The 16,182-nt window shown below is 40.7% G+C and overlaps 1 protein-coding gene across 1 annotated transcript in view; it reads right to left on the minus strand.

The window, feature by feature from the left end:
* The window catches only part of ralgapa1 (Ral GTPase activating protein catalytic subunit alpha 1), a 92,112-nt gene that overhangs the window by 13,761 nt on the left and 62,169 nt on the right, over positions 1-16,182 (minus strand). Inside the window, 1 exon segment of the mRNA XM_063908578.1 lies at positions 15,969-16,096. Within this exon segment, the coding sequence (XP_063764648.1) occupies positions 15,969-16,096 (128 nt within the window).

Below are 16,182 nucleotides of genomic sequence, written 5' to 3' on the forward strand. Positions count from 1 at the left end.
ATCACACTTCCCTCTGAGGTGAAATGTGTGTCTGTGCAATTAGGACAAATAACTTGTAGGCCTATGTATTACCGAAAACACACAATTATCTTGATATCGTGTTTACACAGTGTCTGGTTGAATGAAGAAGCAGATAGGGAAACAGTCTCTGAAGGTTTTAATAAATGTGCTGCCTTAAAATGAGTAAATATGTTAGTACATTTTTTACTGTGCTGATGTTTATATAAATATCATTTTTATTTATCTTTTAATTGCACATTTAAACGTTTTATATAATAATATTTGTATAGAACATTACATTTATTTTTTATATAACATTCCTCTTTTATTGCACATTTTTACTTTAACTCTTTACATTTATATATACACTGCCCGGCCAAAAAAAAGGTCACCACCTGGATTTAACTAAGCAAATAGGTAAGAGCCTCCCATTGGATAATTACTGCATGGGTGATTATGTTTCAGCTGGCAACAAGTTATTGAACCCTAACTGATGCAGTGAGTAGCTTCTCATTTGTTAAACAGTCATGTCGAAAGACATATCCTGTGGTCGTGGAAAAGATGCTAATCTGTTTCAGAAGGATCAAATTATTGGCATGCAACAAGCAGAGATAAGATCTAAGGAAATTGCTGAAACTACTAAAATCAAGAACTGTCCAAGGCATTATTAAAAACTGGAAGGACAGTGGGGAAACGTCATCTTCCAGGAAGGAATGTGGTCAGAAAAACATCTTGAATGATCGTGATCTGTGGGGGCAGTGCTATGATCTGGGGTTGCTGCAGTTGGTCTGGTCTAGGTTCAGCAACGTGCCCAAAGAATGAGGTCAGCTGACTCCCTGAATATACTGAATGACCAGGTTATTCCATCAATGGATTTTTTCCTTCCCTGATGGCATGGGCATGTTCCAAGATGATAATGCACGATCCATCGGGCTCAAATTGTGAAAGAGTGGTTCAGGGAGCATGAGACATAATTTTCACATATGGATTGGCCCCTACAGAGTCCAGACCTGAACCCGATTGAGAATGTTTGGGATGTGCTGGAGAAGACTTTGCACAGTGGTCCGAATCTCCCGTCATCAATACAAGATCTTGGCGAAAAATTAATGCAAGACATAAATAAACGTTGTGACTTTGCAGAAGCTCGTGGAAACGATGCCACAGCGAATGCGTGCCGTAATCAAAGCTAAAGACGGTCCAACAAATATTAGAGTGGGTGACATTTTTTTGGCCAGGCAGTGTAAATATATATATATATATATATTTTAAATGTACTTATTCCTTTTGAAAATTGATTAACTGTCAAGAAACCCACTATCCACCGGTTAGATAAAAGTATTCTGATTCTGATTACACAAGGCCAGTTTTGCGTCATTTCAGAGAAGGTGGAAAGGTTTACCGGACCCCTGCTGGACCAAGCTACAGAAGCAGGGCGGACTGAAAGAAAGGATGAGGAGCAGACGGAGAAATAAGTACACAGGCATGGCACCACTGCTGAGATAACTGACGGGAACATCACTTTACTTTTCTTCACTCTGTCTCCGCATGCCTTCTTTATATCTCCTCCTCTCTCCGTCTTTCTTCCTCTCAGTGTGGGGTCTCTGCCTGTGGCCACATGTCACTGTGTCACAAACACCAGAGGGGCCTTGGTGATACAGTAATATCACACTTTATTCGACCCAATATTCTGAATAGTCATGTTAACAGAATATTCAGTTTGGATATTACGTTTATCCAAAGTGACTTGTATACACTTTAATATTGCCTAGAGGGGCCATTTGGGGTTAATATACACATGTTGATTGCAGAGGCTGTGATCGAACCACCCAATCACTGATTGGCAGACGCCCATTTCCCCCTGAGCCACAGTTGCCTGATATTCCGAAGCGGGTCTTAGTGCGAAAACAGCATTTTCCAATTCAAGTCATGGGGATGTTATCTGAGCTCTTAGGAGCATTCTTTAAACTCGTCTTCAGGGTATTCCGAGTCTACAACTACCATGTCAGTCCGTTTGGCCATTTCGCCCAGATACTTTTTCCCATTGACTTGCTTTAGGAAAGGGACATCTGTAAATCGGCTACACAGTTTCAACAATTTTATAGCCCTTTTTTTAAATCATTGGGAGCTAAAAGATGTGAAATGTGCTGAAACCTCGATTCATCTGATGAGTCTGATCGAGTGGAGACAAGCAGATCGAAGGCGGGGCTTAAGCAACACAAAAATGGGCAAACTCTGGGACCTGGATGATCCGTGTACTTTTTGAATCTACAGTTGCTCCAATTATTTTGTGCCACTAAGAAACTTTCATAGGAATGAGTGCTGTCCCACCGCGAACGCTGTATTCAGATTTTTTTACACATCCATGGTCTGAATTTGCGTGTTCGACAGTTTGTGCAGCCGCTCTTGCATTTACGCCACATCATTGTGAACGATCCGAGAGATAGAAATGTGCATGTCTACAACGTTAAGAGAAAAGCACTTACTTTTAAACATAATGGAAGTAGGGAAAATGTAGGTTATTTAAGGAGGTACGCCATGTGGGAATTTTACGTTAATCTGAGGATCATTTGTTATCATTAGGTATGTAACTAGCTCCAAGATGTCTTTTTAAATAAAGGTGCCAGAAACACAATATTTTGCGCACTTAGACGTAATATTGTAGATTTTGTAGCATACACACGCTGGTTAGCTCACATAGCAAGTGTTTTTGTAGGTTGTGTGACGTTTTCTTTATTTGAATATTTTAAACGTGTTCCTGTAGTTTGCTCAACTTTGTTACCCAGATTGACTCCTGCTCTGTGAAGCATTTTGTAGTCTGTATCTGAATACAATTATGAGTATCAAAACGTAGAGACCAACGAGAGATCAAAGAAAATAGACTTTCACACGTCCGTCCCTCCATCCACACGGCAGCCGCAGCTATGAAATCTACTGTAATTGAATTTCAGATGGCTCCTCTTATTAAGTCATTAACAGAAAATGTATCTCTCTTTCGGAGTGAAAAAAGAAAAGAGGGAAAATTATAAAGGGATAAAGCGGACCAGAGAAAGGCAGAAAGATAGAGCAGGGGAGGGGGGGTCGGCTTAAAAGGCTCTTTTGTATCGAGTCACAAACTAATTTTCTTGTGTGTGGCTGAAAAGAGAGGAGAGAGTGAAGTGTTTGTACCTTCTCCGTCTCCCTTTTTCTCTCCCTCACTTCCCCACAGTGCAGGTCATTGTGGCGGCGCTTCGACTCCTGCCATCCCTTGAGATGGATCAGACCGGAGGAGGCGAGGAGGGGACGAGGGGAGGAGAAAGAGCGCATTAGGAGCTGGGACCACTGCTGGGGTGTGTGTGTGGGCTGATGTCTGCTTGGAGGAGTATAAGATGTGTACGTACGTACTAATGTAAACGGCCTACTAAGAGCTTTTAACCCACGCAAATGAATAAATAAGAAGTTAATCTAATTGTTCTTCATATTTTTACCCAGTGTGATAGAATGACAATATATGGTGTTTACATTACAGTTTGATTTAAAAGGAAAATATTATAAATCGTTCAAGATATGAGGAAAAGTACATTTTATTAAAGTAAAAATGTACAGTTCCAGACTCTTTCCAGAGATGGTTACCTGGTTAACTTGTGCTAAAAGTTCTATTATATATTAAAATATTTTATAAATGTATTTTTTAATAGTGTTAGTGGATTGTTTCCTGTTGCCAAGTATGTTACCCATCCAACATGAAAAGCAAAGAAGAGTAAAGAGTAATTATGTTTGTCCAAATTGGGAATAAGAGACAGAAGTTCTTGTAAAACATGTTATTATTAAAATTACAACAACTTGTAAATGGTGTCTTCTATTCAACACAATAAAGTGAAGAAACAGCTGTGGACAACACATATTCATTTTCATCCATCAACTACATGGAATACTTTTCGAGTATTCATTTATTCTTATTTATTTTTGGAGAGCACAAACCTTTGGATTCTAAACTGTCCTCAGTAAAGAAAAGTAAAAGAGAAGATGGGAAGGAAAGAGGTCAAAAGACAGAGCACTGGGGGTCAGCGAAATCAACAGAAGAAGACAGACAGGAAGTAAACACTAAAGGGAACAGCAGTAGAAGACAGACAGGAAGTAAACACTAAAGGGAACAGCAGTAGAAGACATACAGGAAGTAAACACTAAAGGGAACAGCAGAAAAAACAGACAGGAAGTAAACACTAAAGGGAACACGGTGTTGTCTCTGGTTCATAAGACTGTTTCATGGAAAAGAAAAAGTGAACAGACTCGGACAGTTACAGAAAACCTCCATCAGTGCTGCCGTCACTTTAAGATATGTTGCTGTCGCTGCAGATCCTGCCTTTGGTTGATTTTTACTTCGCGGAAGCGATATGATCATCTTTAAACCAAATATTGTGAGTTAAGTTTTTGGTTTATTTAGTACGTAGACGTGTCATAAAGTGGATGATGTGCAGCTAGCCGGTCCTGAATTACAAAACAACACCGACAGGGCAAGCAGGATCCCAACATGTACGTATAACCTTTATATGATCTACTTTCTAAGGCTTGCCTACAAGACACCTCAAGAGAAACACACACACACACACACAATCTCACTTTGCATCTCACACACCCTATCTGTCCTCTCCACCCCAGGCATTGGAACAGACAACAGAGAGAAGGACATCAGAGGGATAATACAATTGGAAAAGCTTTACAGCGTGTAATGATAAACCTGTGCGTGTCTGACTGTGTGTGTGTGTGTGTGTGCATGCCCAAAGGACAAAAGCTAATGGGTTTATATCTTTCTGCGATAGCAATGATATGGAGGCTTTGTGATTTCATTACGTGTGTGTGTGTGTGTGTGTGTGTGTGTGTGTGTGTGTGTGTGTGTGTGTGTGTGTGTGTCCACGTACGCCAAAGATGGGGACAGAGATAGGTAGGTCTAATGCACTACTTATTGTCAGGGGCCGCACATACACAAAGTCATATTTAGCCCTATTCATCTGCTCCTAAACCCATTGTAGAAACACACATGGAGGAGAAAACAGACGTGATACATTAATTGGCTCCTTGACACTCCACAGTTTCACCCTTTGACATGTGTGTTTGAGAAAACACACACACACCCCACTGGGGAGCCCTAAAGCTGCCAGCGCAATTACAAGCCTTATTTAACGCGCACACACAGCAAAGTGCACTAACACACACGCAGCAGGGCGATGGTGAGCGCCGCAGAGGACCTGATAATAATTCTCAGATTAAGGAGACGGATCCTGGTTCCAATCTGCAGGCTCAATGTTCATCGCACACATACACACACGGGATCCTTAATATGAATATTTGAGGTGACAGTGGATACTTCGGACGTTTGATCCATCATCATGACCTATTTACATCCCAGCATGTGTAGAATATTCTCTACTTCCTGTCTTTTTTAGGGCCAAATTGAAGCTGTGTGTCAGTGTACCGTTCTGCACTCTCATGGATATCCCACCCTGAATCTTAAACACCTCGTCACATCAAAATACTTACATTCACACCCCCACACGGACACACTCACTACAGATTAGCTCGTTTACCAGTCAGAGGGGGGTCTGCTCCAACAAGGCATCATCAAGCCACTGATGGCTCCAACTCATGTGTCTGCACAGCTCTCCGTGACAAGTCGCGTACGTGAGGGGGCCATACACACAGAGACACACGCTCTTTATGTGGATCATGTGTTTGGGAAATTAGACCAAAACAAAAAAAGATAGGAAACGAGTAATAGATAAAGTTATGCTTCTCACAGAGCAGAAATGTGCCTGTTTTTCCTCCATGATTCAGGACTCAAGTATCCAATGTGTGCTGAATGCATAGAGGGACATGTAAATGGTAGAAGGAGCTCCTCATTGATATCAGGACTGCTCAAAGTATATACCTTGCAGACTGAAAATCCACCTGTTACTGCACCTTGGCTAAAAAAATCAATCTTACTGCCATCGCACACACCCTCTCCCATCTGGACCAGAAGAACACATCTGTGAGAATGCTGTTCATTGACTACAGTTCAGATTTCAACACCATAATGCCCTCCAAACTTGTCATCAAGCTCAGGCTCAACAGCGCCCTCTGTGATTAGATCCTGAACTCACATCCTCCACCCTGATTCTCAACACCGGAGCCCCTCAAGGCTGCATGCTTAGCCCTCTCATCTACTCCCTGTTCATCCACGACTGCGTGGCCACGGACAACCATCAACACCATTTTGAAGTTTGCTGACGACAAGATCGCCGTCGGCCTGATACATATTTAAATGTATCAGCAATTTTAAAACATATTTTAAAACTATCTAAATGTTGATCTACTTGAGAAATAATCGAGTGATCAATAATCAAACATAAATCCACACAGCAGACAAAGCGCTGTATTAAGAAATGATGCAGATGTTACAGTGTCACACACACCATGGTGCTCACATGTGAAAGATCCGGAAAGCCTCTCACACACACTTGCACACATCTCCCCCCCCAAGGGAGAAGCGGGAGAGATTAGCTGTGACCCCTCCTCCTCACCCTTTTCTTTTCATTTCCTCTATCTGCCCGACGGGAAACAATTAACCACAATCACCTCCCCTCTGCACACATTAATTTCCTCACCCCCCCCCCCAACACACACACACCCTTAACCCAATCCTGAAAGTATTTTAAAGCATCAAATGCGACTCAGCACGCCGTGCTGATTTGCTGTCAATTTGCAGGAGTATGCTCATACAATGCTGGGACTTCAATAAAGAGCGGAGGGGCAACATGTATTTAACTGTTTCCATATTTATAATGCGACTACAAGAACAGTTATTTCCTCTGCACTTTAACTGTTCATTTATGTTTCTTCATCTCTCAAATGTATAAATAATAAAACAATATGATTATATAATATATAATCATATAATACCAACATTTCTTTATGGAAATATCAGCAATTTGAATAGGGTTAGCTTTAATTGACATTGCACTGCTGCAAGCCAGGAGGATGATTTCTCCAGCTTGGAAGAAAATAAATATATCTTCGAAAAATGTACGTGAAAGAAATGTGAAAGTACAAAGATAATTTGAAATGGTTGGAATGGTGAGTACTTCTATGTTTTAATCTAATTTGATATATCTTTCTGTTTATTATCCCCAAACTAAATATTTCTGTTTTTTACCTTTACCTGCACATTTTAAATGTAATTTAAAAAGGGCCCTTTTCTGCTCATTTTCAGGTTCATATTTGTATTTAGTGTCTCTACTGGGACATGTTTCCATGCTTTAATGTTCATAAAGCTCTTTATTTTTCTCATACTGCCTTGGCTCCTCTTTAATGAAAGGCAGGTTTTCCAATAAATAAAACTTCTGAGTGGAGGACACATTTTTTAATTTATTTTAATTTATTGATATCAAGATAATCCAAAAGTAACAGAAAGTAATCAGGTAAAATAACTTTGATCGTTACCTTTGAGCTAAGGTAACACTATTTGACATGTAACTATTAATTGTAGCAGAATACAGTTTTAAAGTAACCCTCCCAACCCCGGTTATTTCCTAATCGCACGATCCCATGAAGCGCGCCCTGCAGACAGGCGTCTTCCTCATGTCAAACGCATTTTGCCTCCATGTGTGATGGGTGGAGAGGAGCTCAGAGGAGGTGAGGGATAACATGACCCCATTTCAGCATCAGCAATAACAAAATGTCTTCAATTTGTAAGGTTCCGTCCTCACCTCTCTGCCGTGGCGAGGAACACACACACTCCTTGTCACACGCTGCAGATTGTAGCATTAGTGGGACAATAGGCTCTATTGTGGGAGCTGGCAGAGACAGGGAGGCCGCTAGGCGTTTTGGCTGCGTGTGTGTGTGAGATTGTTTGTGTTTGTGTGTGTGTGTGTGTGTGTGTGTGTGTGTGTGTGTGTGTGTGTGTGTGTGTGTGTGTGTGTGTGTGTGTGTGTGTGTGTGTGTGTGTGTGTGTGTGTGTGTGGATATGGGGGATAATAGCACTACATGCCCAGAGCTGCCATCATTTCGCTTGGAACAGTGTGAAAAAGAGGGAAAAGCAGCAACACACACAGAGACACACACACACACAACATCGCTATCACACTGGGCCATATGCTGACCCCAGCCCCAGTGCAGCTATCTGTGCCAATCAACTACTAGAGGGGATGTGTGTACGTGTAAGTGTGTACACACACACACACACACACACACACACACACACACACACACACACACACACACACACACACTAATCCTAAAAGGAGTGACATATATACACATGCAACATAAACACCATGAATTACACAAGTGCATAAGGACTGATATACATTTGAAATTCATGCACACAAACACACACTTGCTGGAACTTCAGTGTGTGTGTGTTTGTGTGTAGCAGCTTAGCGTCTCTCCAACATTGTTCCCCAGCACGACAATCGCCCAGGAGCAGATGGAGGACGGCCACAGCTTGCTCTCTTTCACACACATTCATACACTAAACACCAAACTAACATGCACACCCACACACCCACACACACAGACCAACACACACACACACACACACACACACACACACACACACAGACACGTCTGTCAGATGTTATCAGATGGTGGAGCAGCTGTAGGAGATGGAGAATCTTGGCCCACAGAGGTGAGCAGTGCACAGAGGTTCTGCGGTCACACACTTTGATTGCACTTTAACTTGGGGAAAGTTGGATTAAAGTAGAAGTATGCTCATATGGATAAAAGGAACTCGTTCCGTAATTACCTGTCTTATTGAAATGGGGGAAAAAATTAACGTATTGCCAATTTTTTTAATACTAAAGAGCCTAGATATTGCTGTTTATGGACAATAATCCTAAACTCAGACTTGCATTATTGCGCAGTTAGTTGAAAAATAAAAGTTAACATGTTTTTCTGGGGGTTTTTTCTGAGAAAATAAAGCAGCTAGCATTATCATACCAATGTTATTCAACAATTTGCATATTTGTTTGTATAACTTTATGATTATTCGAGAGAATTACATAAATCTTTAAATTAAAAACAACAACTATGGGAATTACAAAGCAGATGCCTGTCTTTGAAGAAAGATGGGAAAAATGGGTAAAGTATAGAACACTATAATGAGGATTTATAGTGTTAATATTGTATCCATTCTTTTATTTGTATTATTATAACTTCATCTCCGATTTGTCAACTGTTATGTAGTTAATTTATTTACGTAGATTTGTTATGTGTGTGTTTCTGTTATGTATGCTTTGTGAATAATTTCATAAAATGCAAATTTAATAAAAAACTTAAAATTAAAAAGTGTTATTAAATAATAAATGTTACCTTTTTGTTCTAAGGTTTTCCTTTGTGTTTAAATTAATGCAATGAACAGTGCCTTTTGTTGGGGGCTATGTTAAGCTGCGGGGGAATACAGCAATGTGTGTTTAGCTTATTAATGAAAACTATGTATTAAAAACGTTTTTTCTATGTTGTAAACATATGTTTCCTTGTCTTACTGGACACTTGTAGGGTTGATATTAGTCTAAAAATTCTCCTTTAGGGTTCCCTCCATTCAACTCTTTTTTTAGGTGTTGAGTTGAAACCTAACATTTTCCTGATAAGACCTGTACGGAGGGAGCTTCCAGCGTGAGGAGTGGTGACACCAATATATCGCTCAGCAGTGAACCCCTTACTTTCATCTGCTCTAATCTACAAGGTCACAGGGTCTGCTCCTTCTGTGGTGGGCTACAGGAGGAACCCATCTTTCTCTACTACCCTACTCTACTGTCCATCAGAAGTAATATTTAGCTTCTTATGCAGAAAAAATAACTCATTTGATAATTCAAAGATTGATTTTTGGAGATGTGGATCACTACTAAGAGGATAAAGATCTCCATTCTTACTATTTGGAAGTTACTATTGGATATTTTGATAATACATAAATAAGCTCCATGGCAAACGGTTTGTGATACTTTTGTTTATGATTTTTGTAGCGTAATTGCAATCGCTTGAACTAAAAAGCTAACGTTAGGCTATAAAGGAACTACATCACAGTCAAATAACTCCACGTTACCGCCGCTAAGCTAATGGCGGACTCGAGTTCAGCTTATTTCATGCCTTTAAACTATAACATGATCAAATAAACATTGACCTAGAGACGAGGTAACCCAGGAGTGGTAAAATATGAATTAATTTCCAGGTTTTTGGGACTCATTCCCGTACCACTCTATAGGAGACATCAGAGGGTAGGGAAGATTTACAAACCTTTATGTGTGTACATCGAGGCTTATATGGATTTGAGCTCTCTCAAGAGTGTGTGTGTGTGTGTGTGTGTGTGTGTGTGTGTGTGTGTGTGTGTGTGTGTGTGTGTGTGTGTGTGTGTGTGTGTGTGTGAGTGTGTGTGTGTGTGTGTGTGTGAGTGAGTCTTGGATTTGTTTTTCTTGCTGCAATGAGCTGATATGTGAGATAGAGCTGTGCTTACACACAGCTGCCCCAGCAGCCTGGCACTGTGTTTGTGTGTGTGTGTGTGTGTGTGTGTGTGTGTGTGTGTGTGTGTGTGTGTGTGTGTGTGTGTGTGTGTGTGTGTGTGTGTGTGGGCTGGCTGGATGGCTCTAGTCATGGTGAATGAAAGATCAGAGAGAGAGAGGAGGCAGATGGACTGCCCTGAGGGCCAGGAGACAGAGCGGGAGAGGAAGACAAACGTAGATAGAAAGAAAAAGAAAGAAGAGTAAAATGCCAGTTAACCGCTGACACGCTGAGCCCTGCCAGCCTTCATCCCATCTCCCCCCCCCTCATTTGCTTCTGTGTCAGCCCCCTATGTGAGCATGCTTGATGTCACAGCGCAGCAATCATAAGGGCATCGAATCCTTATGTGCAGTATGGCTGCTAATCTCCAGGAATGTTTGATTTTACAACAAATTGAACATTATGTTAAGCAATACGTGTTCCACCTAACTGCTACAGGCATCACAACTTTGCTTTAGTCGAATATTATGATGCCTTCTCTGAATTAGAACAGATGCTTTAGAGACTGTTGCTCATTAGAATCAGAATTCTACGGCGTTATTGTCACCGTAGAATAGTGTAGTTATCCCAAGATAACACTGCAACATACAATATACTTAACATTCAAAATAAATAAAGAATTACAATAGAACATAGTACAAGCAATACAGTGGTACAACTAAAATGCAGGAATAGGTAAGCTAAGGTAGAAAAAGATAAAACAATATCATGCGCGTTGTAAATTATCCCGCTTATTACACGGCTAACGTATCGCGTTCACTAACCAAGTTCGTGGCATACTAACGTTCCGCTAGCAAAACATAGCAGACTTCTTCATTGGATCCGAAGTGTTATGGAACTTATTCCTTTAGAGGCTATAAGCTTCTGGCTCAATGACAAACCCTTTAACTTTTTTAACATATGGAACCTTTTTCTGGACTATATTAGAGATGAGGGGGCCCAAGCCCTCTGAAGTGGTCTCTACGGAATAGCATGGACGGAGATTTCAAGGCATATTTCAATATAGTGTACAATGTCTTATCACCCTCGGTGTACATGTCTGTATATTCCTTCTACTTTGGTGCTGTCTTTGTCATTTTCTTTATAAAATTCATTATTTATTTTTTCCTTTGACCTAATTTATTTATTTATGCTTCTTATTATTTTATTGCACCGGTGGAGAATGTGTTCAGTGTTTGGGATAAGTGGGGAAAAAGAGGGTTCATATTGCTATCATGCTCCTTCTTGATTGTGTTACCCTGTGAAAATTCAATAAATATATTTTAGAAAATGTATAAAAAAACATAGCAGACTTCTGAATTTAGCAAATTCACCTATCATAACATTACACAGCTAAGCCGTGTAATAAGTCAAATTAAACACTGTACTTCACTTTCTTCTCGGCAACAGAGAAAGTTTGCTTTGATACATTTAGTTTTTTCCCCATGGTCACTACGACTTGAAATAAGAATTTAAGACTACTTTTCACTTTGGGTTTTGAACACATTTGACATCATTTTCGTCTTATTGTTTCCTTTTGGACTTGTGGTCTCATTACTATTTGTACATCCATGTGACATTCCTGCAGCCTACATATGCTGATAGCTTAGCTTGTAATGACACCTGTATATTACATGATTCATGAGGGTTAAGAATAAATGCTGTAAGGATATATACTGTATAAACATGTTGATATGGAAGGTTTAACAGTTAAAGAGTCAACAGTTATTCATAAACTGAATCCATTCATTAGCAGCTCATTATGGGGCTTCCAAATGCTCAACACTTTACGAAAAAACTCATAAAACTCAGCTTTCCTGCCCTTCACAGCTACAAACAACACCCAAACACCGCACAAAATAGAAGCAGATTTAGCCCTAAGTGATAAAATATTCTCCCAATGAATGAGGCTTAAAGATAGACTGTATATCCTTCAAATCAGGTTAAGTATGAGAGGTAAAAATGTATGTGGGAATATAAACGTCCACATACTTGTTGCATTAGTTAAGCGTCATATCAGCGAATTATAGTTATCAATACGGATCCCCTTCTGTACTTTATGGCTGTATTGCTTTATTTGTTGACTTTAGAATTAAGTGATGTTTAATGATGTTTGAAATACTCTTACAAAGCACATATTATGATTTATAATAAAGAAACAATGTTTCGTTATTATAAATCATAATTGTATTATGAATGATAACTTATGCTTATGATGAATTACGTTTTTTCTATACAGTAAACATAATTGTTATTGCAACAATCCGCCACAAAGATAAATATTCTCCAGAAGTTATGAGTCTTGTTTACAGCGGTGGCACTTCATACAGCCCCGGAAAATATTAAGAGTCCACTTAAGAGTCATATGTGTTTGAGTTAAATGATTTTATTGTATTCTATAAACTACTGACAATTTTCCTTCAGTGTTGGAATTCAACAGACACTGGAATGGCCCTATCGTGTTTCACGTTAACCCAACTGCTGGGCTTTTCTTTATCAAAAATCTGAGTTTCTTTTGGGATGCTTTTATGATATTTTAGTAACCCCCCCTGATATTGTAGTGTCTTATAACTCTTATAACTTCAGCATCAACTGTTCAGGATGGTAATTACTTCATGATGTCAGACTTTCTGGAGGTTAAGAGGCGATGAGAATGAGCAGCGAGGAGAATGGAGGTCGAGAAATCTGAACAAAGAGGAAACGCAGAGCGAGATGGGAGGGAGAGAGACAGGAGAGAACATACAGGGAAGGAATTAGTGAGGGGGAAGAAGGAGAAATTATGATAAGGGGGGGAGGACAGAGCGATACAAGGAGAGGGATGGGAAGACAAGAGATGCAAGGCTGGAGGGACAGAGAGAAAAGAAATGAGGAGGGACAAAGTGTGTGTGGGGGGGCTGAGAAGAGGAGCGAGGTGTGTGTAGCAGAGAGATGGGGAGTCAATAATGACTGATTACTGTAATTCAGCCTGTCACAGACATCGACCTGCTGCTACTACCAATCAATACACACCAGGACACCGGCAGACACACACACACAGAGACAAAATGTATAAAAAACACAATGAAATGTGTCTACATGGCTGCACACATTGCTGGAGTCACACAAAAAAAGCACACACAGTTTGATACAGTGTGGTAAGTACACACCCACACACACATACTGAACACACACAATGGGGTCCAGGGGTTGGAGTCCCACACTGAGCCAACAATCTCTCCGTCTCGCTGGGTGGACCGTAGACGTGGCAGAGCAAAAATGGCTTCTTCAACCTACTCCTCCACCCAGCGTCACCTCCACCCAGCGTCACCTCCACTACTTATATTATCTTTTCGGAGAAGGAGAAAAGGGAGGGAGGAGCAAATTAGAAGGGGAGGCAAAGTGGAGAAAGGACAAAGAAGAACAAAGTGAAGAAGGACAAAAGGAAAGATGAGGACAGGAAGGAGGTAGGACACCAGAAGGAGAATTAATATAAAGAGAAAATAAATTAATAAATACATTTTTTTTAAGTAAGTAGATCTGTTATAATCAGTACGTGTTTGTGGCAAGAGGGATTTCGATGTAGCTTGTGTCGAACCAGATATGGTCTTCAATAATAGAGTGGTGCAGGGATGACGTACTTTTGTAGGCCGACCCGGAAATAATGGGTTCCCCCAACAAAAAAGCAATTTCTCCGTAGGATTTTGGAATATTGTACAAAAATAAGATCTGTGGAAAACCAACCTGTTTGATAAATGCTTGTTATGGTAAGCCGGACAATCTTAACATGTCCACCCTACTTTTATCCTTTTCTAATCATATATCTAATCGCCAGAAGCAAAATGCTAATGTTATGCTATAAACGAACTATAGACGAGTACAGCAGGGTCGCACGACTTCAATACCACGCCAAATTAAGATCCTTTCAACTGACTTTCGTGCACTTGCATATTTTAACACAACTTTTCCTTTTAGCCACACTGAATTTAAGTAGAAGTCCTGGCTGTTTCAATCACCAGTCTGTTATCGTTTAACAAAGATGAGCTAACAAACTGAGTGTTTACGTGTTCGACGTAATGACGTACAACGTCCTCGACAACTTCTGTAGTCCTATTCAGCCACTTGTTAACAACCATCGTTTTTCAGACACGTAAACTCTTCCAAAATCACCGGGAGGGGCTACTGCTGATGTGTTTAATATCAAACAAACCGTGATCCGTCTCTTAAATGTGTGCCAACCACAGACTTTATTTCGAGCTATTTTCCAAAATCCTACGGAGAAATCCCACGGACTCTGTGACAAGGAAACCAGAAGTGGTAAAATGCTAACTCACTTCTGGGTTTTAGGACTCGTTCCTGCACCGCTCTATGCTGCATGATGGACAAGGAAAATGTGTTTTGAAATCAGCACTGAACTTGGCGATTTGGAAAATATAACTAATGGCGATCATTTGACAGACAATGCAATTCAGATATGATAAGAGGGAATGACCATTTTTGAAAAGTTATTATGTATGTTTTTAAGCGGATTGATGCCAAACAAAGATTTCATATGGAGTCTGTGGAATACCGTTTTTAGTTTTTAACATATACACGCGCGAGGATACACACACACACAAGATGTATTTGGATTCGAGGACCAGGAATTTGGGGGAAGAAGAAAAGAACAGGCGGACAGACGGGAAGAAAGTATCATTAGGAGATCTAATTGCTTTAAGTGCTGCTTAGAAGAAATTCCAACGATCAGTGAGAAGCCCAGCTCGCCTCAACAGGGGACACTGTCACCTCTGTGTGTGTGTGTGTGTATCTTTCTGCCTTTCTGCATGCACATGACAGTGCCTCTGTGGAGCTATCAGGTGTAATCGTCTGTTCGTGCTTTCAGAATAAAGAGTGTGTGTGTGTGTGTGTGTGTGTGTGTGTGTGTGTGTGTGTGTGAGAGCAGAGAGCAAAGCCCCCTTGTTTAGAAGCAGCATTAAGGGAGGAGAGTCATCGATAAGTATTGACCGCTGGGCTTGTTCAAACTAAACTACCATCGCCTCGGATCAAGCAGACAGACTGCAGACAGGACTACACACACACACGCACACGCACACGCACACGCACACGCACACGCACACACACACACACACACACACACACACACACACACACACACACACACACACACACCTATCTGTCCATTTCTCTTTCTCTCTTGCACACACAGATGCATACACACTTGATATATGGCACTTCAGAGCCGACTAAATACAACTCCATCAAACCAGCACTTATACTCTGAAAGCCCGACCCCACTGGACATTGATTTGTTATTCTTAACACTCGAGCTGAGTGAGAGGCGACACTCGAGCTGCATGTGTGGTGGTTTCAACACAATGGAGGTATATTCAAGTTGAAACTACCAACTTTTAAAAGAGCTGACCATGAGGCTTAAGCCCCCGAAAAATCTACTAAGACCTACCTTTGGGGTCTAGTTTGGTTTTTGCTCTTTGGCTTAGAAAGGATACAAGTTCTGGTAGAGTGGGATCAGGGATTTGAGAGCCCGACTGGCGTTGATGGCTGTGGCGCGGACCATGGTGGGCAAAATGTTCATGTCCACTACGGCACCGTCAAACAGCGGACCAAAGAATGGCACCTAGAGACAAACAGAGAAGTGAAGTAGTTAAAGCAGGATAAATTAATCAGCTGGGTTTGGTTGTTCGTGTGCTGGCAGATAATCGC

The sequence above is a fragment of the Eleginops maclovinus genome, chromosome 19 (genome assembly GCF_036324505.1).
Source record: "Eleginops maclovinus isolate JMC-PN-2008 ecotype Puerto Natales chromosome 19, JC_Emac_rtc_rv5, whole genome shotgun sequence".
In the NCBI taxonomy this organism is placed as follows: Eukaryota; Metazoa; Chordata; class Actinopteri; order Perciformes; family Eleginopidae; genus Eleginops; species Eleginops maclovinus.